We start from the raw sequence: 25582 nt of genomic DNA, 5'->3' as shown, positions 1-25582 counted from the left end.
AATAATAGTATAATAATATTCGCATAAGAGAATCATAACCAATATTTTCAAAATGGTGTTTTCAGGAGAATTGTGTCATATCAGTGGGATAGTTGCTTTTTTAGCAAGTTTAATTTATTTTGTAAGTTGATTTTAACTATAAACTACTATAAAAGAAATATAAACTACTTCGTGTTTTGAAATTGCCTCTTGAAGGAGAGTAGCAAATAACCTGATATGTCATTTTAAATTTAAACAACATAATCACTTCAAGGTAATTAGAAATAGGCCATGATAATTTAAACATGAATATTTTTCATAACACAAAATTAATTTTAATAAAGGGCATGTTCCTTTTCTAAACATTTAATAAAATTCATCAGATTTCTATATGTACAGTCATCCCTCGACTTACATCCAGGTTTCCATTCCATCTGGCAGGACATAAGTCAGATGTGTTAAATCCTGAATGAAAGAGAATATATTCTAAATTATTTCATTCAGATCTAACAAGTAACAAAATTCCAGGAACAATATTTGTACATTAGTCAAATTAAAGTTGATTGTGAATTATCGATAAAGCTCATAACTTAAATATTTTCCTTATGCCTTGTACTGTTATTAGTTCTTGTGAAGGTATCAGAACTTGAAAATATGTAAGGATTATATTAGTGTGCAAATATCTGAGTCATACTACTAGCGAACTAAGCAGATTTGGAATGAAGGCCTGAGGCAGTCGCGTACACAAGGACTGAATTGCGCATGGAAGTTAGCCGTAAACATGCTAGGAGGAGTGACAGTACTGGGTGCAAGAAAATTTAGGCCGAGAGAAAGAACGTGATGTAAGAGGGAGAGCGTCGTGACAAAGATGTATAGAGCTGGGTGGCACGAACTCTAGGCTTTTTCCTCCCTTTTTTCTCGTTGTTCTAGTCATCTAGTTCCTGAGTTCCCGAGGACGGTGATAGGAGTATGATCAAAGTGGACGATGTCGGTAGGCAGCCCGGTGGTCAAGCAGAAATCCAGTTCAAGTACAGACCTCGACTCTGCAGAGAATGCAGTGTAGACCGAGAAGTTATGCGGGACCATTTGATCCGATTGCGGCAGACCAGATTTGTCTACAATGAAGGAACCAAGTCGTGACTGAATCCGCAAGTCCGTTTTATTAGGAAGAGTTATGCAGAATCAATGAGATCCAGACATCCTACAGACGATCTAGGAGAAAGCCAAGGAATTCCAGAATCTCCGGTAAAGCAGTATCTTATTCAATTTACTTGTGTACCGAGTGGAGTAATAGGCGTCTGAGAAAAGAACTGATTAGTTACTAGATTTACAGTGTGTGATAGGTCTTCAGAAAACCAGAATCTTAACGGGGAACCGTAAAGTCATAGGAATGAGAATTGTGAATTGTGTTAAATGAATTATAGCATGTTTAGTTTGTTAGTTCCTAGTTCTGAGAATTGTTGAATGATTAGCTGGAAATGTTAAGCAATTAGAAGGAGTTTAAGCTTAGCTTTATAAGAGATATAGAATTGTGTAATGAGATGTGAAGAATGACCTGGAGATGTTTTGTTAACTAACGCTAGCCTTGCTTGATAGCTTGAAGTTTTTTTTTAACCACATAAATGTTATTTGTATCTTACTTAGTTTAATAAATAAATCCATTTTTGTTAATCAAATAGCCTACCTGATCTTGGTCTCAGTGCACCGCTCATGAAAATTTGAATTTGTGCGGAATTAACGTAATTAAGATAGCCATGAATGCAGAAAAATTTAAGATTTGCATGACATTAAAGTTTAGAACAGAAAATATAGATTTAAGGAATAGTGTGCATTTCTAATTGCTAGATCCTTGACAATGAAATTTCCTCTTGTCTAGAATTTTGGATGGCACAGCATAATCAAATAAATTTTTCCTAAATTTGAAGAAGGATTAGCACCAGAATTGAAACAAAAGAATCTCTTGCCAGAGGCAATCCCTTTGTCAGCTATGTTTGCACACTGTATCAGTAAATTAAATGGCGGCCAAGAGTTGATTGCGTGACTGAGAAGAAATTAAATAATAGTTGAGAAACATCATATATAGAGGAACTATAAAAAGAATTAAAGCATAAAGATAAAAGATCCAAACAATACATACATATTTTACAGATGTAAGTTGATACATTAAATACAATTAAATAACAGAGTTATAGAGGTTAGGGACTTAACTGTAATAAGTATGCTGTCATTTTAATTTTTAAACCTTATAAAACTGTGCTGTGCATTACTGCCACTATAAAACAGGAGAATAATCACCCAAATCTTCCTCCACAATCACATATCTTCATTACCTTCCCTATGTGAAAGACCAGGTGGCTGCAGCTCTTCTTGTGTAACCTTTTTTTTTTTTAATTAAAATTCCTAATGTGCTTTGCTTATTCTTCTTCATCTTTTCATCATAAATTTGTTTATAGCAAGCAAACGCATCATGTACTTTCATTTCTACTAATAAGTAGCATTCAACATTGGGATCCATGTCTTCAGCCATTTTGAGAACATCGCTGCCTTCATAGAACATTTCTGCAAGACCCTTCACTGTAAATTGATTAACTACCTCCTCTGATTAACTGTAAATTGATTAACTACCTGTTGGATTAAATTATTAGAGCCACAGTGCAAAAAAGGTATTTTGTGAGTTTCGGGTAAAAATAAAACCACACTGTCAATGTTTTTACATAAATTGTTTTTATAAAAATTAGTCCTCTAATGATACACTTAAGAAAGTAAAGTATGCTTATATAATTAAAGAAAAATGTATATAGAAATAATTAAGAGGTCAATATTTGATAACGCTGTCTTTTGCTGCAATTATTGCTTCGATTCTTTTGGGCATACTTTCTATGCATTTTGTGCAGTTTAATTTTATTGATTCATTCCTGTGCCACACATCATTCAAACACTCTATTAATTGGCATTTATTGGTAACAAGTTTCTTGGAAATTTCTTGCGTCATCAGTTCCCAAAAGTTCTCGATGAAGTTGAGATCTAGTGAATTTCCATTCCAATCAAGACCTTGACTTTTTTGTCATTCAGGAATTTTATTACTTTTTTTTGCCTTATGACAAGGAGCAGAATTATGCATGAATGCCAAATCGTTATTCGGGAACCACTTCTGTACCTGGGGTAGCATCTTGGTCTCCAGTACCTTGATGTATTGATCCTGCTTCATTGTTCAAGCCCATGTCCTTGATGCATCAACGAGCTGTCATTGAAGATATCTTAATGCCAGCCTCCATCATTTTTGTAAGAACCCTCCGAGGTGCCTTCCTGTTTTCCATGCAAATATCTCTAATTTTTCTTTCGTCCTTGGGTAGTAATTTTATTTTGGCAACATTTCTTCAAACGCTTTGGTGCCAATTCAATATTTGGATCAATTTTTTTTTATTTATTCGGCCCACTGATGCTCGTGAAACATTAGCAATTGATGCTATCTTCCCTTGAGAATGTTCAGTATTCATTAAGAGCATTTTTATTTCTGAAATTTTCATTGGAGGAAGAACTTAGGCCTTGCCCATGGTAAAAATACACTCTGTCAAGAAAAGTATAAAAAAATCATAAAATAACACAATACAACACTTATAAACCATATACAAATTTTGAAATAAACTGCTTACCATCAAAATATTATAAGAACACTCCAAAAGTAATTAAAATGCTTGAATAACCTCAATAACTTATAAACAAACGTAACCGAACAATATGGCTGTCAAGCAGTGGCTGAGAATCTAAACACAAAATGGTGTCCATATGACAGGTTATGAAACCAACAGTACAGTATTGTCAACTGTATATTTAAAATCAGTAAGCAGAATTATTTGATAAAAAAAAAATAAAAAGAACTCTGTATAACCAGGTTTTCATTTATTATAACTGGTTGAAGTGTAAAATTGTTTCTGTAATTTATGGAGGGGGGGCTCTAATAATATGATCACCCAATGTACACAATAGCTTTCCATTTCACTCGCATAACAGTTGATTAAAGCATCCGCAAACGATTTTTGAGTCATCCATGACTTTTTATTGCTTCGGTAATGAACTGGAAGAGTATGCTTCCTAATGTTTTTGAAGGCTCGTGGATTCTCACTGTGCCATACCACAAATGGTTTCAGTTTATCAATTTATATCCAGCCACATTACCCCCTAACAGAATCGTAATATGCTCTTTAAGAGCTTTGAAACCAGGCATAGATTTTAGCTTTTTGTGGATGAATGTATGAATGTCTGCTCGTGCATATTTTTTTTTTTTTTTTCCCTTCGACACAAGGAGGGCTCATCTGTATTAAATATTTGCTGTGGCAAATAACTTTCCTCCATAATAATTTTATCCAATTTTTCCAGGCAGCCTTTTCATCGGCACTTGCAGATTTGCCATACATTTTCACATTATGCATTGCAAAACACTGCTTAAATCTCATGAACCAACCGGAAGAAGCATTGAATTCATAGTTGTAATCCTGCTTTCTTTTTCAACATGTTGAAGAAACTTAGTGCCTTAGCGGATGTTCATAGTATTAAGGGATATGCACTTTTTGGTTCAGGTCCTCTATCCATGACTCAAGTAGCTTTCCCATATCACTGATAGGTGATATGGGAAAGCTACTTGCTTCATCACTATTGTCGAGTTAATCGAAGCAGATCCTTTTACAGTCTCTACGATTTTATCCTTATTTTTCAAATGGTTGTCACTGTAGAATGAGACCATCTGAAGTCATGTGCGATCGCTGACTGGCTTACCAGCTTCATGTTGCTTTATAACTTGCAACTTCATTTCAAGATCAATTACTCGCCTCTTTTTCTGTGATTCTTCGCAAGGTTTTTTTTGATTGGCATGTAGGGGCCATGTTGCACAAAATATCGCGAAATATTTAACGATAAATACACAAATTACCTATTTGTCTTTGGTCAAGTGTTTTACTTCTGACCCAGCTCTCAGATCCGTAACTTAAAATTGGTTTGAACACTGTCGTGTATATTGCTAATTTAATGTTCTGAGTAATTTCTCTCTTATTCCTTATGAATTTATTCAATTGACTTCCTCCCATACCAGCTTTGTTGATTTTGTTGTTTATTTCCATATTTAATTTACCATCTTCACTAAAAATCGTGCCTAAGTAGCTGAATTGTTTTACTTGTTCTATAGGTTCTTCATTCACAATGCAGTTTATATTTTCATTTGTTATTGCTGACCTTCATACCATATCTATTACAACAGTTATTCAATTTAGTCAGGGAATCTTGCAGACTTGTAGCAGAGTTATTTAGAAGTATAACATCGTCCGCATAAAGCAAAGAGCTGACATTAACATCTCCAATTTTGATATCAGGTTTAATACCACTTTCCTTCATAATGTGATCCATATAGATAATGAATAACAGAGGGTGAATGTACATCCTTGTCTGACATCAGATTTAAGTCCGTGCGGTTAGCCTAGTGTCTATGTGCTTTGCAACCATATGCCTGCAGAAGGAGTGTCCTAGGTTCGATTCCCGTCGACGACGTGAGGAGCTTAAGGATCTTCTTCAGCCATAGCCAAGTTAGCTGGTCTTGGGCGTGAACAGCAGGTTTTTACCCCCAGTTTATCTGGGGGTTTTCATCCTGCAAGTAGGCAAACCAGCCCTGTGAACACACATGGATACAGTCAGGAATACTTGAGGCTATGCCATTCCACGAGCCCAGATAAAAATAGGGGGGATTGACGTGGTGCCATACCTCGCCGTAAAAGGGACTCACTGTCATTGAATCACCATACAAAATGAAATGAAAATCAGATTTAACATTAAACCATCTTCCTGTACTTTCTTCAATTCTTCTTCCAAAAAACTGATTAAAAATGTGGGTTTCCATCTGGTTAATGATGAATTAAAAGATCTAAAAAGGCTAACTGCTTATTGGGAGTGATGCTGAAATTATGTCCTTTTGATAAAACAAAAAGTTCCTTCTCTGTTAGTGGAGGGCTGATAAGGATAGACTAGTCACATTGATGACTAGTCTATCCTTATCACAGGCATTAGCATTGGTTCTAGAGTGGCTTAACCAGTGAATCAAAGTTATGCTTTAACTTGTCACGAGAAGCATTAAAAACCTTTAGGTAAGAAATCGATGATATGCACAAAATAGTGTTACAAGTTTCGGCCAAACAGATTCTAAGGCATTCTTGATATAAACAATTTCTCCATTTAAGAGAGCCAAAATTTTTTAGCTTTGTATAGCTGATAATTTAAAATTGACCTACTAACCTTTAAACAAATTCGATGAGCTTTATGAGACCTAAAAACTTCTTTAATTTACAACAGGTAGGAATAAACTGAACTATCTTACATGTACTGAAGATGCCTTTGATACTTAGGTGAAAATTATACTAATAAAATAATATCTTATGTGAGTTTATTTCTGTATTATAATTTATTTAAATATCCCTATTCGTAGTATTTCCTTATTGAAACAAATACAAGATGTCATATTCAGGCCATAATGATCAGAGGAAAGGAAGCAGTAGCTATAATTTTCAATATTAAATATGAAGGTAATTTCCAGTGATCACAATGTTTATTGTGTTTATCATCCCACAGAAGATTCTAAGAAAGCAGTGAGAGAATTTTTCAAGTCATTAGACAAAGCAGCAGATAGAGAAAAAGGAAAAGTTAGTCCTATCCTCCTTAGTATCTAAATAGCAGAGTTGGAAATGAATGCCAGACACACATTAATGTGTTTGGAAAATTTGGAGAAAATAGCAAAGCTAAAATAATGAAAGATTCCTGCTGGGTTCTGTTCATGACATCGACTGGTTATTACTAATACTATGTTCCATCATAAGGATGTCCACTACTTCATATGAAGAGGAGGTCACAAGAAGTATCTCATTGGCTATATTTTTCTTCTTGCTGATTCCGAAAACAAATTTGAGCATCTTTCATAGGTGAACTACAATCTCAAAATATAATATATAATCATTATCCAAGAGAAGAAAAAAAATAATAAAAGCGATTGAAAACCAGAATCAAATCCTGGAGACTTAATAGAGAGCAGAATGTGGGATAAATATTGCTTGTTTGTTTTAGCCATAGAGACATGTAGTGAAGTTGTCTGCAATGATGGAAAACTCAGAACTTTGGGGTGGATTGAGGAAGTTAAGAAAGCAGTCATGGAAAACAAGAACGTGTATCATAAGCCCATAGCAAGTAAGTCACATGTGCTCTGAGGGGGAATATAGAGAAAGATGTAAGAAAGTGAATCAATTACACATTGCTTTGCTTTAAAAAGTAACTGAACAAGTGTCATGGAAAGATGTTGGTAAGAATATAGATTATAACTTAAGTATAAAGAGCTAATAAGCTTCATTTCGGCAATGAAAACATTATTTAAATTAAGGGGATATTAAATCTCACATAGTTTTAAAACCGAATAAGAAACTCAAAGATTGGAATCAGAGAGTTTCTTGCCGAATATAGTAAACTATAAAGTATCGGCGACCACTGGCGTGAGCAAATGCAAGTGACCCTAGCACGTAGTGCAATAACGGAAGACTCGCAGCAATAGTTTACTATATTCGGCAAGAAACTCTCAGATTCCAATCTTTGAGTTTCTTATTCGGTTTTAAAACTGTGGGATTTAATATCCCCTTAATTTAAATAGAAGATAACTATCAGGAAGTTGGCAGAATTTTCTAAAGATTGTAGAAAATGCTTAGAAATGGAAGAAATAATCTACTAAATATATGAAGAGCCAAAGGCTTCAATTCGACGACATATAACTTAAAATAAGGGATATTACATCCCATATTATTAAAACACTTAAGGAATAGAACAACGTAGTTAAGGATATAAATTAAATTAAACTTTAATAAATATTTTCCGATATTTCAGCAACGTCACGTTGCCATTTTCTAAAGGAACTTACAAAAAAGTTACGTGCACATAGGCACTACAACACAGAAACTGGGAATGAAGAGATGAAGCTATTGTTCTCCTAACAGTCCTGATGGTGCCCTCTAGCGGGCTGAGTAGGTGTTCTTGCCCGTTGGGCTGAAGGTCTGCAGATGTAGGCCTCCCAAATTTGGGGCAGTCGTATACAGCCAAATTTGTTGAGGTTTGGAGAATTTCTTAGGGCTGAGGCTGATTCCATAAAGAGTCTTTCAAATTTGTATTTGCTACGGTGTATCACTGTAGCTTTCTTCCACCGTATTCTGTGGCGTGTATCCAGAGCATGGTCCGCAAGCCCAGAATGACTGTATTTGTGAAAACGGATGTAGTCCTTGTGTTCCGAAATTCTGATATTCGCTGTCCTGCCTGTTTGGCCAAAGTAAGACAGTTTACAACTGCAAGGGACCTGGTAAACACCAGGTAGGTCTAGGGGAAGTGGTTGGTCTTTAGTGGAGCGGATAAGGGATGCCAATTTTCTGAAAGGTTTGTAACAGGAGGTCAGGTCATGTTTTTTTAAGATTTTGGTAATCTTTTCCGAGGTGCCTCGGATGTAGGGAATGGTGATGGATTTAGAGTAATCTTTTTTGTGGAGGGGGGGGGAGGAGGGGGGCTGTGGTTTGTAGGTTCTGATATTTTTTGGATTTTTTGGGGGGATAGCCATTGGCTGAGAAAGTGTTGAGGATGTGATTTAGTTCAGTGTTTAGGGCCAAGTTGTTTGAACAGATTAGTTTAGCCCTGTTGTATAGTGTTTTCACTACTCCATATTGTTGTGGGGGGGGGGGATTGTTGGTGAATGTATCTGCCTGTATGGGTGGGTTTTCTGTAAACTGAGAAAACCAAGGATCCATTAGGCTGGCAGGTGACTAGTGTGTCTAGGAAAGGGAGGCTGTTGTTTTCCTCTTTTTCCAGAGTGAATTTGATTCTGGGGTGTTGGTTGTTTAAGTGTGTTAAGAAGGAGAGAAGTGTTTCAGAGCCATGTGGCCAAATAGCGAACACATCATCAGCGTAGCGAAGTCATATGGTTGGTTTTTGTGGGGCAGAGGCTAAGGCTTTTTCTTCAAAGGTCTCCATAAAGAAATTGGCCAAGGGTGGGGAGAGTGGTGAACCCATGGCTGTCTCCTCTATTTGTTGTTAGGAGAACAATAGCTTCATCTCTTCATTCCCAGTTTCTGTGTTGTAGTGCCTACGTGCACGTAACTTTTTTGTAAGTTCCTTTAGAAAATGGCAACGTGACGTTGCTGAAATATCGGAAAATATTTATTAAAGTTTAATTTAATTTATATCCTTAACTACGTTGTTCTATTAAGTGTTTTAATAATGCATAACCAACGTATAAGCCTGTCGACAAGAATCAACATACATCCCATATTGTTTCTTAGCTGAATAAGAAACTCAAAAGAGTTTCATGCCGAATATAGAAATTATATAAAGTTCGGCGATTCCAAGCGTAAGCAAATACTTGGATAGCAGCAACTGACCCTTAAGGTAGTGCAAGCTGAGGCAACTCATAGCAAAAGGTGGAGCAAGCTCCAATCACTATTCTTGATATTTACCCATAATGTGAACTTAGCTCCTAGGAGCTGTATTACTGTTCAACATTATGAGAGAAGGTCACTACCCAGACTGATTTCAACCTTTATTGAGGTCTCATCAGTGAGTAGGTAGACCTAATTAATACCAAGTTTGTAGCGAACAGAACTTACATCCCTTCTATGAGAATTGCCAAGTGGTGTCCTAATAAACTACTAAATATATGAAGAGCCAAAGGCTTCAATTCGACGACATATAACTTGTTTAAGAACAGTAATACAGCTCCTAGGAGCTAAGTTCACATTATGGGTAAATATCAAGAATAGTGATTGGAGCTTGCTCCACCTTTTGCTATGAGTTGCCTCAGCTTGCACTACCTTAAGGGTCAGTTGCTGCTATCCAGGTATTTGCTTACGTTTGGAATCGCCGAAATTTATAGAATTTCTATATTCGGCATGAAACTCTTTTGAGTTTCTTATTCGGCTAAGAAACAATATGGGATGTAATATCCCTTAACTTAAACAAGTTATATGTCGCTGAATTTAAGCCTTTGGCTCTTCATATATTTAGTAGTTTATTAGGGCACCACTTGGCAATTCTCATAGAAGGGATGTAAGTTCTGTTCGCTACAAACTTGGTATTAATTAGGTCTACCTACTCACTGATGAGACCTCAATAAATGTTGAAACCGGTCTGGGTAGTGACCTTCTCTCATAATGTTGAACAGTAACACAGCTCCTAGGAGCTAAGTTCACATTATGGGTAAATATCAAGAATAGTGATCGGAACTTGCTCCACCTTTGCTATGAGTTGCCTCAGCTTGCACTACCTTAAGGGTCAGTTGCTGCTATCCAGGTATTTGCTTACGCTTGGAATCGCCGAACTTTATATAATTTCTATATTCAGCATGAAACTCTTTTGAGTTTCTTATTCGGCTAAGAAACAATATGGGAAGAAATAATACTTTAAAAGGAATCATTAATGATTTCCAAAAAACTGAAGATATTCTGTCTTGAGTAATTACTTTGAAAAACTGTTAAATGAAACAAGCAGTGGCAAAACACTGTTAGGAAATATTTTCAGAAGGAATACAATCGGAAATACATAGCAATATTGGAAAAAGATGAAAAGCCTGAAATATAGAAGGGCAACTGGAGTAGATAGAAGACATTCAACTGGATATGATCAAATATGAAGTTATAAAAGTTTTGCAGAGTCTACACTGCATAATTCAGTAGGCTTACTCATCATCATCAATTTCCTGATATGTATCCTCAAGGGGGGGGGGTGTTCTGGTTACTATGACAGCATTTTTGGGTTTCATAACTCACCACGAGGTGGGGTCATTATTCCCACGCTCAGCCATGTGTAATCGTCTGTGAAGTGTTATGTTCTTAAGACCAGTTTGCCTGCTTTGCAGATGGAAAAATCCCAGATAAACCGAGGACAAAAACCCTGCAGTCCATGTCTAAGAACGGCTAACTTGGCTATGTCTGAAAAAGATCCTAAGCTCCTCACGTCAGCAACGAGAATCGAACGCAGGACACACCTTTCCCAGGCATATGGTTGCAGAGCACGTAACCACTCGGCTACCCATGCGGACCACTACCTGATTAAGTTTACATTATTATTAATATCTTATCAATCTATTACTTATGAGCACTTCAATATTGCCATATCTAAATTTCATTCAGCTTGTTCTCCAAGAGAAAAACTTGGAGAACAAGCTGTAGTCCACATAGAAGTTGTAGAGATCATGTTTTCATTTTATGATGAGACAGTCTGATTTGAATATAGAAAAAACTTAAATATACCTGTGTAAAAAAGTGCTGAGAATGGATGGATGCTCTTCAGTATGCTATAAATATATGAGGTAAAAGAGCATTTTCCTCACTAGTATGTTGTAGTCTGTATTTAAGTTGTTAGTCAGCAGTGTTAGAATTCGCGAAAGTACAGGAAGGTGGTTCGATATAAAATCAGGTGAGAGACTAGGATGTGCTTTATCTCCACTCTTATTCCTCATCTGTTGGAATTAGATATATCAAATATAGCTCTCTGCTTTATGTAGATGATGTACTCTCAAAAATCTCCATTGCAGATCTTTGGGATTCTTTAACTAAATTGATAACAGCTACAACAGATTTGCCATTAAAATTAACAATAAAAAGATGAAAACTGGCAATTGGTAGGAATGGGAAAACATCAAATGCATTCTATGGAAAACCTATAGAACTAAAATATTTCAGCTATTTAGGCTCAATTTTTAATATGAATTTTAAATATGGAAATAGACAGCAGAATAAGCAAAGCTGATGTACGATGTCAGTTGAATAAATTTATATAGAATAAGAGAAATAGCCAAGATACGAAACTAGCAGTATACAAGACAATGTTGAAACTAACTTATGGATGTGAGAGTTGGATTACAAAGGTATGAGAGTTCTGATAAAAAAATTAGGGGGATGAACAGATTTCATCAATTTCAGAATCATACTAAAAATGAAGATATAGCAAGGAACTTGGCATTGCTAGCATTCAAGAAGACATTAGCAGAGCTCACACTTTCTTGAATGAATTAATTTCCTGTCATAGAAATGACCCACTGGAAGACCCTGATCAAGGTGAATTGATGTAGTCAGAACTCTAGAAGAAAGAAGTATAAGATCTTATAATATTGGAGTACTGACTAATGATAGACTAATTTGGAGGAAAATGGTTTATTTACAGAACATTAGTTATAATGTGAACTTTATCATATAATACCATCATAGTATCATGTACATTTCTCTTCAGGACGCACATTAAAAAATTGATGATGGTGCCAACTTTTACATGTATAAAGAAGTGATAGCTTCTGTTAAGTAGAAATGAGTAATCTGAATCTTATGAGAACATAAGCTTAAAATCTTAGGGGTCTAGAATATAAGGTTGGAACATTCTTGGAAAATTGCATGAAGATCCTCATTTCAAAAGCATTGCTAAAATTAGATTTTTGTCATGATGAACTTACGTGACCCTACTAGGCCTACAAAAATATGATGTTTGTATGATTTGTACTAGAACGTAGACAGTTTGATAGGGTTTAGTTCCAAGTGAGAAAGCTGTTCCATCCCCTTCCCGTCAAGGGAGAAAAAAAAATTTATCCTCCACGTTAAACTCTGGTGCAAATTTAAGACTTTAAAGAAGGATGGTGTTGACATATACTGCATGCTATCATTTAAACAACCAGATAAGTGATGAAGAAATTAATGAAGGCAGTTTTATTTGTCCACAAACAGAAATATCGGATGAACAATTATTTTGATGATATCTAAAGCAGTATTGTAGAATTTGGAGTGCTTTTTCCCCCCATTATAATTTAAAATTTCATATTTAATAGAAATGACAATTATAGAGAACTTGTAGAAATCATACTAGAGGATGGGATGCATAAAATTGGATGTAGTGTTTAATCTTTAACATGCACTTTCTACATTTGCAAAGTATGTCAATATGTAATTTTGGTTCCTGAAATACCCCAGAGATAATAGGAGAATGTAAAGCTACCATTCAAATTCAGCACACCAGACTTGCCTACTTTCTCTTTATTGCAAAACAAAGATTTTCAACTTGGTATTCATTGTATCATTATACAATATAAAAAGACAAGAAGAGTGAACAAATTAACAATTTTAAAAAATGCCAAAATTAAAATCTGAAATTCCAATATAAAGTAAAAGAAGCTTCAAATAATTTTAAAATATACTCTACAGTAACAAATATCTCCTATCAACAATTTTCCTCCAAATCAGTCTATTAATTGTCAGCACATCAATATTGTTGTGTCTATCATTTTGTTCTTCTAAAGCACTTCTGACTGATTGAATTAATCCACCTAAACTTTAGTATTCCTCTGGGTCTTTTTCATGCTGTCATGGCATCAAACACTGTTTACTAACCTTTCCTCTCCCATTCTATTTAAAGTGACCATATCACCTTAGATTATATCCCTGCTTACACATTCTTGAATCTGAACAATGTCAGATTCCTTCCTTTCTAATGTCTTCATTTTTAATATGATTCTGACATTGATGTCATCTGTTCAGGCCCTTAATTTTGCTCAGAACTCTTGTATCTGTGGTCTCTAATCTTTGATCAAGTGGTTTATGTCTAACCCACTCTAAAATCCATAACTTAAAACTGGTTTTGAACACTGTTGTATACTAATAGTTTGGTATTTTGGCTAATTTTTCTCTTATTCTATATAAACGTATTCAGTTGGCTCCCCCACCATACCAGTTGCTTATTCTGTTGTCTATTTCCAAATTTAATTGCTGGCTTTATATCGAACCATCCTCCTGTATTTCCTTCAATTATAAGTGCTGACTCACAGCTTAAATATAAAGTATGTATTCCTCTGTATAATGTTCCATTTACCAGATATAATTGTAGTCTTTTGAAAATATTTTCTCTATGCAACTTGTAGTATGTATGCCTTTTCCAGATCTACAAAACTTAAGTAAAGATATATGTCATGTGAAAACAAACATTTAATTATAACAATCTGTTGTTAGAAGAATGATGAGCATGCACCCTTCGATTGGGAAGTAGTATCGCATCTTTTATCCCATGTTGGGGATTTTGGGAGAAAAATCTGAGATATGGAGATTTTTATCCTAAAATCTAATTTTTCCTCCTGCAAAATAGCCAGACTGGCCAGGGAATACAAATGTAATTAACAGACAAGTGTGGTGTAGTGCGGATGATGGATCATGTAATGCGTATCATTGTCATACACGATGAGTGCTGGGATTCCATAGAGGCTTCATGTAACAATTAAGTTTGGTTGGGCTCTCCTTTGTCCCCAGGTTGGCTGGGTTCTCCTATTAAAACTTTAAGTGAACTTTTGCAAAATTTATGTAAATAGTAAGAACATTGCATATTTATCATACAGCTTCCTCTATTAACTTAAAAACTGTCCATTTGGGTCTTTCCAGACTCAGGAATCTCGAAAACCCATATTTAACTGTTTTATACTAAAACACAATGAATTAAGCTCTTACATTTTGATAAAATATGCCTGAGTTTTAAGATTCTTACTATCAAGCTTTGACTACTTGTATATGGGAAATATATCACTTCTGCAAAATTTAACCTTGGTATCTCTTCTCATATGCAGCAGTTTCTTGCTCCCACTGATGAGACTTCAATAAAGATTGAAACTGATCTGGGTAGTGGCCCTTCCCATAATGCATAGTATTATACATGTATCAACAAGTTGTGTATGGGGGAGTGATATCCAGGAAAAGGAAAGTCACTAGTGGAGTGCCTCAGGGGGTCTGTTTTGGGGCCATTACTGTTTAACTTGTATATTAACGATATAGGTGAAGATTTGGATGGAGATATTCAGTTGTTTGCAGATGATGCAAAGTTGGGACGAACCATGAAGAGTAGTAAAGATGTTGTGGCCTTACAAGAAGACTTGAATAAATTGAGTGATTGGGCACAGAAATGGGGATGCGAGTTCAATGTTGCAAAATGTAAGGTTTTTAAATTTGGAAAACAAAGATGGGATGCAGAATTTATGCTTGGTGAAGATATATAGTTGGAGGTGGAAAAAATAAGAGATCTGGGGGTGATAGTGGATAAGGATCTGAAATTTAGGGGACACATAGCCAAAATTGTGAAGATTACACAAAGGCTTCTGGGAATGATGCAGAGGACACTGACGTGTAGGGAGATTCTTGTTCCGTTGTATAAGGCTTTGATTAGGCCACACATGGACTATTGTGCCCAGATTTTGTCACCTGGTTTTCAGAAGGATGAAGAGATCTTGGAAAGGGTCCAAAGGCAATTGACTAAGGTAGTTTCTGACCTCTGGAGTGTCGAGTATGAGAAAAGATTTAGAAGATGTAATTTGCAGAGTCTGGTGGACAGGAGGAGGAGGGGAGATATGATAGAGACCTACAAGTTGGTAAGGGGTTGTTATAGGATCAATGCTTGAGAAGTTCTACAGAAAATAGTGGGAGATTGGGGTAGAACCAGAGGTCATCCCTGGAAACTGTATAAAGAGGGTGTGAGTAGGGGAGTGAGAGGCAGGTGTTTTTCGTACAGAGTTGTAAATGATTGAAATGCCTTGCCTTAGAGTGTGGTGTCTGCAAGGAGTTTGAATGTGTTCAAGGCATGGTATGATGAGCTGTGTGTGTGTATGATAAAAGGACCTCCCAGATGATTCTTTGACTCCATGAGGTCTTGGGGTAATAATAATAATGTGCCTTGCATTATGGAATACTAAGGAAAATGATATGAAGTCATTAGCCTCTATATACAAGTAGTCCAGTCGTAAAGTTACTTCACTTGCAAACTTTGCTTATACTTGGATAAAGGATGCAACTAAGAATATAATTTCTTGTCATCTTTAATTTATATCAAGCTTCCCTTCACTAGTATTACCTGCCTGTAGTACTGCTTACAATCAATCTGTATTCTGTACAGTTTGTTTTCACCACGAGGAGGCCTCCTGGATAACGCTAAATGTGCTGGAGTGATCATAGCAGCCAGTCTATCCGTGGATCTCCTGACTACTAACTACATGCAACAATCAGAAGTGAACGGTCCTTACAAGATCCATTTGAAAAACCAACTGACTAGAAATCTCGGACCTCAAGTCTGAATTTGTCATCCTAACATCGAAGGAATCAGCAAATCAAAATACGAATACCTTTCAAAATTCCTTCTTGACCAAAATATAGACATCGTACTCATCCAGGAAACACACGCTGCCACTGAAGAAGACTTCTACAGAAGAGGGAGAATATACGGCTACCAGCTAGTAGGAGCAACCTACCATCATGCGTATAGCATAGCGACATATAGTCCGTAACAACTTTGAGCAAATCAAACTTGTAACTGCATCAAGTGATGATGATAATGTTAACCTGGTCGTGATGAAGCTGGGCAAACTGACACTCGTTAATGTCTACAAGCCACCAAACGTTCAATTGCCTCAACAAGTCCACCCCTTTTGAATCATCCAACAATATATGTGGGAGATTTCAGTAGCCACTATGAGTTGTGTAAGTACACCCAGAATGATGAATGTGGTATAGCCCTCGTCAACTGGACTGAGACCTTCAATATCCACTTGATCTTTGACGCTAAAGAGCATGGTACCTTCAATTCAGCAGTAAGAAGAGACTATAATCCTGACCTCTGTTTTGTCACCTCTAATAGCATAAAAAATCTCTACTGACTCAAAGAAGAGTTCTTAGTGGCCTCCCTCACAGCCAACATTGACCGGTCCTCCTCGATGTAGGCATAAAAATCTTCTCCAATCAATTCACTTCCCACGATGAAATTTTCGAAGAGCCGATTGGAAAAAATATGCCACTGACCTTGACAAGTGTGTTCGTTTCATATCTCCTGTACCCAATAACTACAACCGATTTGTAGGAGCCATCATCTTTTATAACTAAAAAGCATATCCTTAGGGGCTATAGAAAGGAGTATATCCCTGGATGGAATGAACTGAGTGAACAACTTTATGAGAAATTTCTGGAGAGCAGTGATTTGGAAATTGCGAACAAACTCTTTCATGAATTGGATGCAGCAAGATTACAACGCTGGACTGAAACAATTGCGAGACTGGACCTTAGGCACTCCAGTAGGAAGGCTTAGAGTGTGTTACAGAAGCTAGGAGGTGCTACAATGGTGACTACTAAAAAGACAGATGTTACACCAAACCAAATTGCTAATCATATTATTAAAATCTTGAGATGCCAACGTGATAGAAATCATACCATCGAAGTTAAAAGAGAAGCCAGAGAATTAAAGGGATAACTACAAGATGAATCAGAATATGTGAGACCTTTCAGCGATGAGGAAATCAACAATGCACTAACCGATACAAATACAGGAAAGGCCCTGTGGTTTTACAGAGTTCTCCTGGAATTTTTTATTCATACTGGCAAAAACACCAAAAAATGGCTCATCCATTTCTTCTCGGAAATAATGAACAAACACTAGCGTGTTACTGAAAGAATTTAAAAAAACTAAGATAATAGCTCTTTCCAAACCTGAAAAATCAACTAACAACCCACAAAACTATCGACCAATCGCATTACTAAAATGCACATATAAGCTACTGGAAAGACTGTTGTATAACCGCATAAGCAACATCATCTTTGAATAGGCAAGCTTTAGGCCTAATCGTAGTTATTGTGACCAGGTTTTGGCACTGACGTCATACATAGAAGCTGGCTTTCAACGAAATCTAAAAACTTCTGCAGTTTTCTTGATCTAACTGCCGCATACGACACTGTCTGGAGAGAGGGCATGCTGTACAAATTATTGAAAGTACTACTCTGTCGAAAAACAATACAACTTGTTAATAATATGCTCAACAGTAGATATTTCTGTGTTGCCCTTTGAGAAAATATTAGTATTCAGAAGAAACTTAATGGCCTCTCACAAGGCTCAGTATTGACCCCTCTCTTATTTAGCTTATATAAAGCTGATATGCCAGATACAGTATCTAGAAAATTCTGCTATTGGATGACATATTGCTAGCCACCAGAAATAGAGAACTAAGATGGATAGAGGAAACCCTCACAAACGACCTTGCTTCCATGCATATTTACTTTAAGAAATGGAGACTACAGCCAAAGTAAAACTGAAGTGTCCATTTTCCATCTGAATAATAAATTGGCACTAGATGAGTTGAACATCCCCTTCGGAAATTCAGTCCTATGCGATAATAAATACTCTAAATATCTAAGAGTTACGCTCGACCACATTACGAACATCTGCACTCGGCTTGGTTTTTTTGGTGGCAGAGTACTGTCTCCAATCTGGCTCAATAGCTACCATACTAAACTGATTGACCATCAGCTTAACACCACAATGTGACTTATATCTGGAATCATAAAAACAACTCCTGTTTATTGGCTTCCAATGCTGAGTAACATAATAGCACCAAATCTATGAAGATGTAAAACTCTATTACAAGAATATGACTTGTTCTGTTACGGAATTGTCTATACATAACGACATATCAGAACTACAGCTTAACAGATTGAAATCAAGAAAGTCCCCTCTTTGTGAAGCTAAACATTTGAGAACGACTAACTATAATATCAAAGATCAATGGAAATGAGCGTGGAGCATAAATACTAATGCCTAACTTGAAACTTGGTTGAATAGGTGCTGCTTCAACATCCTAGGTATGGAATTGAGCCAAAAGACATGGATAACACTGAACAGGATTTGTACCGGCCATGGAAGATGTGCAAGCTTCTGTGCAAGTGGGGGAAAATTCCCTCACTGGAGTGTGACTGTAGACACCCAAACCAATCACTCCATCATATTTCTACCTAGTGCAGTCTTCGTGCATATACTGGTTAAAGAAGCAACTTCCTGGAAGCAACATCGCTTGTTATAGACTGGATCAGAGAACTTGATCTTAACTTATAAGTGAAATATAGTTCTTTATATTTGACCATTATGCATTTTTGGACTGTTACATTTAATCTTCACTCAGGAACCACATGAATAGTACATTATAGCAAATAGTTTATAATGAATTTCCTTTGGATGTAACAGTTATATTATCCTCCAGCTTTAAAAATATTACCCTGAAATTTATATTACTGACTAATAAAATAAGTTCATGCAGATATAAAGTATCTTCAATGATGCCAAGAGCACAACTACAAGGTGGTAAAATAGTAGCTTGATCCAAAACTGTGTGTGTGTGTGTATTTAATGCATTGATTTTTGAAAATTGCATGGTAAGGTCTGCCACTACTGTCAGCCATTTGTGAACTTCTAACTGGCTGCCTGAATTTGCCCTGTTACCTCTAAAATAGAATTCACATGTGGAGAAATTTTATGAAATTTCATCTGAAACCTATCAAACATTGGTCACAGATGTGGAGGAATGGAGTTAGGCTTATAGTTTTCCCAAATCAAGTTGTCATTTTATTATCCTGTCAATAGTTGTACCCCTGGCCATCAGTGGAGATTACTTCTTTAGCATGCTTTAAAAATGCTTTTAAGTTCTAGTTCCTATGAAATGTGTATTTCTGCCTTTTTTTTTTATTTAATTTTTTTAAATACATTTTTTAGACCATTCAATTTTGTACTTGATTGAAATATGCACAATATGTATGAGTAGTGTGCTGCCATGAAATGATGATGAATATGCATTAATCTAGATTAATGACTGATTTCTTTAGTCACAGATAAACATCTCTAGCATAGTAAATTGTTTTCATCTCATTTCACTAAACTATTTAAAAATAGTATATTGAATTGTTAGTAGTGGTTAAGCATGCTCTGAGAAATATGAGATAATTACAGCTACTTGTAAAAGCCATGACAGCAGATATTTCTTTAAAATAATTTTCTACATTAAATTTATTTACTCAAAAGAAAATACACCATGATTTTTTTTCTCTTTTCAGTAAAATGGATTGGTGTTGGTAAAGAAAGAACATCGATGATTGAGGTATTCTGAAATACTATACATGAAATTGTTCTTGTGGTTGAATGAATTATAAGGAATTACTAATCTAGAAATTTTGAATATTCAAAATGATGAAAAGATTAAGATTAGGGATATTTTAACTTACGTCCAGGAAATGGTTATGTTACCTGATTTTCCTCATGAATTGTCTTCATTCCTTTGAGCTGGAAGAAATATTGTATCCACAAAACCTAATTATGGTTCCTCTTTGCTTGTTGACAAGGAGGCAGTATGTGCGAATATATGTAGATACTCTCTTATAATTATCAAGAAATGGTTTCATTTTGTTTCCAGTCTGGGTTTGTTTAAAATTAAAATTTTTAAATTTGAATTTTGTATATCATAATAATGCAGCAGTACTAAATCATATATTCACACTTATTTGTAGCATGAGAATTTATTTATTCTTCAGAAGAATGTTAATGTTGTAATTAAAGTTTTACAATTTAATTTGAAAAATATTTTAATGAACAATTTGATTATTGTATGCCGGATGGCTAAATATACATTAAAGATTTTATCTGTTACAAGTATCCATTTAGATATTTGTTACATCTTTGTTGTACATTATGTAGACTTTTACCCAGAAATGTTGTCAGCTCCTCACATTTTATTCTGTAACTTCTTGTATGTCCTCCTGTTGTTACACTGCTGTTGCTTTTAGAATGATCTAGTCAATTATGGGGAAATTAAATATCTTGAAAATAAATGAAACTTATTTTTATATATAATGCAAGTTGCTTGTATTATCTTCATGAAATAAAAATGATCAACACTGATTAAGTAACTTCACGAGAATTATTTACTGCTGGTTTATGTGCTACAAAATCACTACTGACCTTATATTTTCCATATAAAAATTTCTTTATCATTAATACTGTTTTTATAAAGCACATGTTTAAGTGTGATACTAATCATGATCATAGCAGTCACAAGCCCCTGCCACCTTCAAATGAAACCAACTAACTTGCCCCAACTAAAGAACATTGTTAAAATTAACTTATCTATGGAAGCAATACAAGCCAGTTTTCGTGTGTATGTGTGCATGCTCGTGCACATACACACAAAAGTTGTATATATTTGGCAAATTATAAAATGATAATGTTTTTTATATTTTATTTATTTTTTTAGGCCAGTTTGATATCTTCTTCCCAAACACACAATTTTCTTTGCTTAACAGAATAGAAAGCATTTTGAAAGAAAGGACTAAGGCTGATCACAGAAATACAATATGTCACAAAAATGTAATGCTAGTTATAAAAATAAATAAATAATAATAATAATAATACATGACATTATTAAATAGTGTTTGTCTGCGCAGTGAAAAAAAATTAGAGAATTTTTCTTTTTAATAGACTTGGACTTCATTTGAACGTAGATTTTGTATATGCTATGCATATTACTAGGAGGGAATTTTGGTGGGAGGGGGGGGAAGCAAGAGACAATGAAAAAGTCCTTTCATAAAAATAGGTGTTGATTACTGGAGAACAGTTATAAGACAAAAGATAAAATTCTGAGGACTCCCAACAAATAGATGTTAAACATTAGAAGGAAAGATAATAAGGAAAAGAAGAAGAGGACAACTAAAATATATTTATTATTTAAGGATTTACTGTAATTTTAAGAAAATACAAAAGCTGGGGATAATCTTGGAAGAAGAACCCCACCACAGCATCAGAGACTATTCCTTGTAACAGTGTTTTCAAAGCATAGGCCACATTTTCCTGGTGTGCTGTGAAAGAATTTATTAATTTTTACTAATAAAAATTAGAAATAATTTTTAATCTTAATTTGTAAATTGTTAGATACAGTTTAGAATACATCATCATCATCATCAAATTCCTGCCATGTATCCTCAAGGGGTGTAAAGGATATGACAGTACTACATGAAAAAATTACATCATTACTAACTTCCTATCTACAATTTTCCTCCAAATCAGTCTGTTACTTGTCAAGACTCCAACATTATCAGATCTTATATTTCTATCGTCTAAGGCACTTTGTACCGTATCAATCCACCTACATCTTGGTCTTCCTCTGGGTCGTTTTCCTGCCAACCTGGCAGAGAACACTTGTTTTGCTAATCTTTCCTCTCCCATTTTATTTAAGTGACCATACCATCTGAGATTAGCTCTGCTAACGCATTCCTGGATGCTGACAATGTCAAGTTCTTTCCTAATATCCTCATTTTTAATATGATATTGCCATTGATGCCATCTGTTCACGCCTCTAATCTTTCTCAGGACTCTCATATCTGCGGTCTCTAGTCTTTGGTCAAGTGTTTTACTTCTGACCCAGCTCTCAGATCCATAAGTTAAAATTGGTTTGAACACAGTCTTGTATACAGCTAATTTAGTGTTTTGGCTAATTTCTTTCTCATTCCATATGAATTTATTCAATTGACTTCCCACGATACCAGCTTTGCTGATTCTGTTGTCCATTTCTATATTTAGTTTACCATCTTCAGTAAAAATTGTGCCTAAGTAGCTGAAATGTTTTACTTGTTCCACAGGTTCTCCATTCACAACACATTTGACATTTTCAATGATTCTGCCTATTTTCATTGTCTTTGTCTTTTTATTGCTGACCTTCATACCATATCTATTACAACAGCTATTCAATTTAGTCAGAGAATCTTGCAGACTTGTAGCGGATTTATTTAGAAGTATAACATCATCCGCATAAAGCAAAGAGCTGACATTAACATCTCCAATTTTGATATCAGGTTTAATACCACATTCCTTCATAATGTGATCCATATAGATAATGAATAACAGAGGAGATAACGTACATCCTTGTCTCACACCAGATTTAACATTAAACCATCTTCCTGTACTTCCTTCAATTCTAACTGCTGACTCACAACTCAAATAAAGACTAAGTATTGCTTGATATAATGCCCCATTGACACCATATAACTGCAGCGTATTGAATAGCTTCTCTCTTGGCACCTTGTCATATGCCTTTTCCAAATCGGCAAAACTTAAATACAGATCTTTGTTATATTCCCATGCTTTCTGGACTATTTGTCGTAAAGTGAAGATCTGATCCTGACAGCCTCTATTTGGCCTGAATCCAGCTTGTTCTTCACCAAGCTTTTCTTCCACAATTCTTCTCAACCGTTTCTCAAGTATACTTGCATAGATCTTGCCAGGAACACTCAGTAGGGAAATACCTCTGTAATTCTCACATTCAGTTTTATTTCCCTTTTTATATATGGGTACTATGAGAGCTCTGCTCCAATCATCGGTAATTCGTCCCTCTGTCCAGGCTTTCTGAACTATGCAGTGCAGCCACTGTAAGACTTTTATACCACCATACTTCAGCATTTCTGGTCGAATATCATCTACTCCTGCTGCCTTTCCACATTTCAAGCCTTTGATGGCTTTTTCTACTTCAAGTATGGATATGTATTCCTGACTGCATGCCTGGTCAGTGTTTTTTATCACTGTGCTGTCATCACTGCTTGTTTCATTTAGCAGTTTTTCAAAGTAATTACTCCATACTTCAAGGATATCTTTTTCTCCTGTTTTCATGTCACCTTTATCATCTCTAACCCCTTTTACAGCACTCTTTCCTCCATTCCTAAGCTTCTTCAACAACCTCCAGAATATTTTGCCACCTTCTTGATATTTATTTTCTATATTCTTGCCAAAGTCCTCCCATGACTTTTGTTTAGCTAGTTTTACACACTGTTTAGCTTTCTTACATTTGTCTCTGTATTCTGTAAGAGTAAAAGCTGACTTATTTGCCAGGAACTTTTGATATGCTTTCTTCTTTTCCTTCACTGCCTCTTTAACTTCCTGTGTCCACCAGGGAGTTCTGATTTTTTTATCCTTGCACACAACCTCACCACATGCCTCTGTGGCAGAATCAATCAATGTTTCCTTCAGAGTTTGCCACTGAATCTCCAAGGTTTGATTCCTGTTCTCAAACTCTTTCATTTTCTTTTCAATAATATTTCTGTATTTTATTCTACAGTTCACATCTGAGAGCTGCTCAACTTTTATTCGCTTTAAAACTTTCTTACATGTTATTCTTTTCAATATGCAATTCAATTTTATCCTGCTCAAGACTAAATAGTGATCACTTCCAATTTCAAATCCTCTGTACACTCTTGTGTCCTGCACCAGGGAGAAAACATCACTATCAACAATAACATAGTCAATGAGACTTTTCTTATTCCTTGCCTCTTCTCTCCATGTGAATTTGTGCACATTTTTATGTTGGAACATGGTGTTAGTAATAACCAGTCCATGTCCTGAGCAGAAATCCAACAGATATTTGCCATTATTATTAGCTTTGCTCTTTTCTCCAAATTTTCCCAAAATATTTTTGTATGTCTCAAAATCATTTCCTACTCTACTATTTAGATCCCCAACAAGGACCAACTTTTCCTTTTTCATTGTGTCAGTTGCTTTTTCTAAAGCCTCAAAAAATTCCTCCACTTCTACCTTAGTAGAACCTTCTGTGGGACCATAGGCACAAATAAGTCTCATTGTCCAGTTCCCCATTCTCATATTTGCCCACATTACTCTACTTCAGACTGACTGCCATTCAAGAAGATTAGCCTCGTATTTTGTGTTGAATACTATGGCTACTCCTTCTTTTCCTTGATTGTCATTGCCTGAATATAACATTTTGTATTTATTGCTCAGAAAGATCTCACCAGTTTTGGTCTTTTTTGTTTCAGTCGCCCCTATTATGTCGATCTGGTACTTATCTAATTCCTCAGCTAGCTCCATTTCTTTGCCATTCAGGCTTCTTACGTTGATAGTACCGATCTTTAACTCTGGTGATGTTGAGTTGGGGTTTGTTTTCAGATTTGTTCCAGTAGCTGACTTTTCGCTGTTCGCCCTGGTTCCCTGGCAAAAACAACGGGGGTCTTGTTTAACCGGGCGACGCCCCAGCCGGCATGAAATTTTGTCATGTTGTACCATCATTTTTTATTTTGGTTTAACCAATAAGAATACAATTTGGTCGGCTAAATCCCAAATTGCCAGCCCATCCTCGTTCGTTCAGTATCAAAGTAGATACCCAACAGGGTGCACCACGAGAAGATGAGGATTGGACATTAGGTCAGAAGCCCTGGTCGGTTCTCCGCATTCCTTTAAAGGCTATGTGGAGGTCTCCTCTCAGTTATACAGCTTTGACCCTTAAGCACCCCATTTAGAATACAATATAATAAAAATCCTATTAATTAAAAATAATTTTACATATTAATTTCAGCATAATAATTATGTAAAATTTTATATTTTGCCACATGCAAGTATATAATGGTACATAAAATCTGCCACATTGCCACCACACAACGTGTTACACACATTTTATACAATGAGATTTTTTTCCCACTATTCTTCTTCTTGAGTATTCTGTAGTTGGAGCAGGTTCTTCTTTTAGTAGCAGAAACTTTCCTTCCACTCTCTTCTGTTCTGACCTTTCTCTTTCAAGGTTGTGTACCTGTCTCCATTCAGCATGTCATCTAGCATTGTTTTCCTTACTCTTCCTCTGGATCTTTTTCCGTCTATTTTTCCTTCGATGACATCTCTGATGATTCCATTCCCTCTCGGAATATGTCCGATCCAGTTTCCCTTGCTTCCTTTTTATCCT

General features: G+C 35.7%; 1 protein-coding gene across 1 annotated transcript in view; it reads left to right on the top strand.

Moving 5' to 3' along the window:
• Adss (adenylosuccinate synthetase) overlaps window positions 1-20751 on the top strand; it is a 178313-nt gene extending 157562 nt beyond the window's left edge. The window contains exon 13 of the mRNA XM_090399810.1: window positions 19911-20751. Within this exon, the coding sequence (XP_090255936.1) occupies window positions 19911-19963 (53 nt within the window). The 3' untranslated portion in view covers window positions 19964-20751. The remainder of the gene's footprint in view (window positions 1-19910) is intronic.
• Window positions 20752-25582: the final 4831 nt, after the last annotated feature.

This window comes from Typopeltis vanoorti, chromosome 10 (genome assembly GCF_054136105.1).
Source record: "Typopeltis vanoorti isolate ZY-2024b chromosome 10, IOZ_Tvanoo_1.0, whole genome shotgun sequence".
Lineage (NCBI taxonomy): Eukaryota > Metazoa > Arthropoda > Arachnida > Uropygi > Thelyphonidae > Typopeltis > Typopeltis vanoorti.
This window is presented reverse-complemented; position numbering and strand designations above follow the sequence as displayed.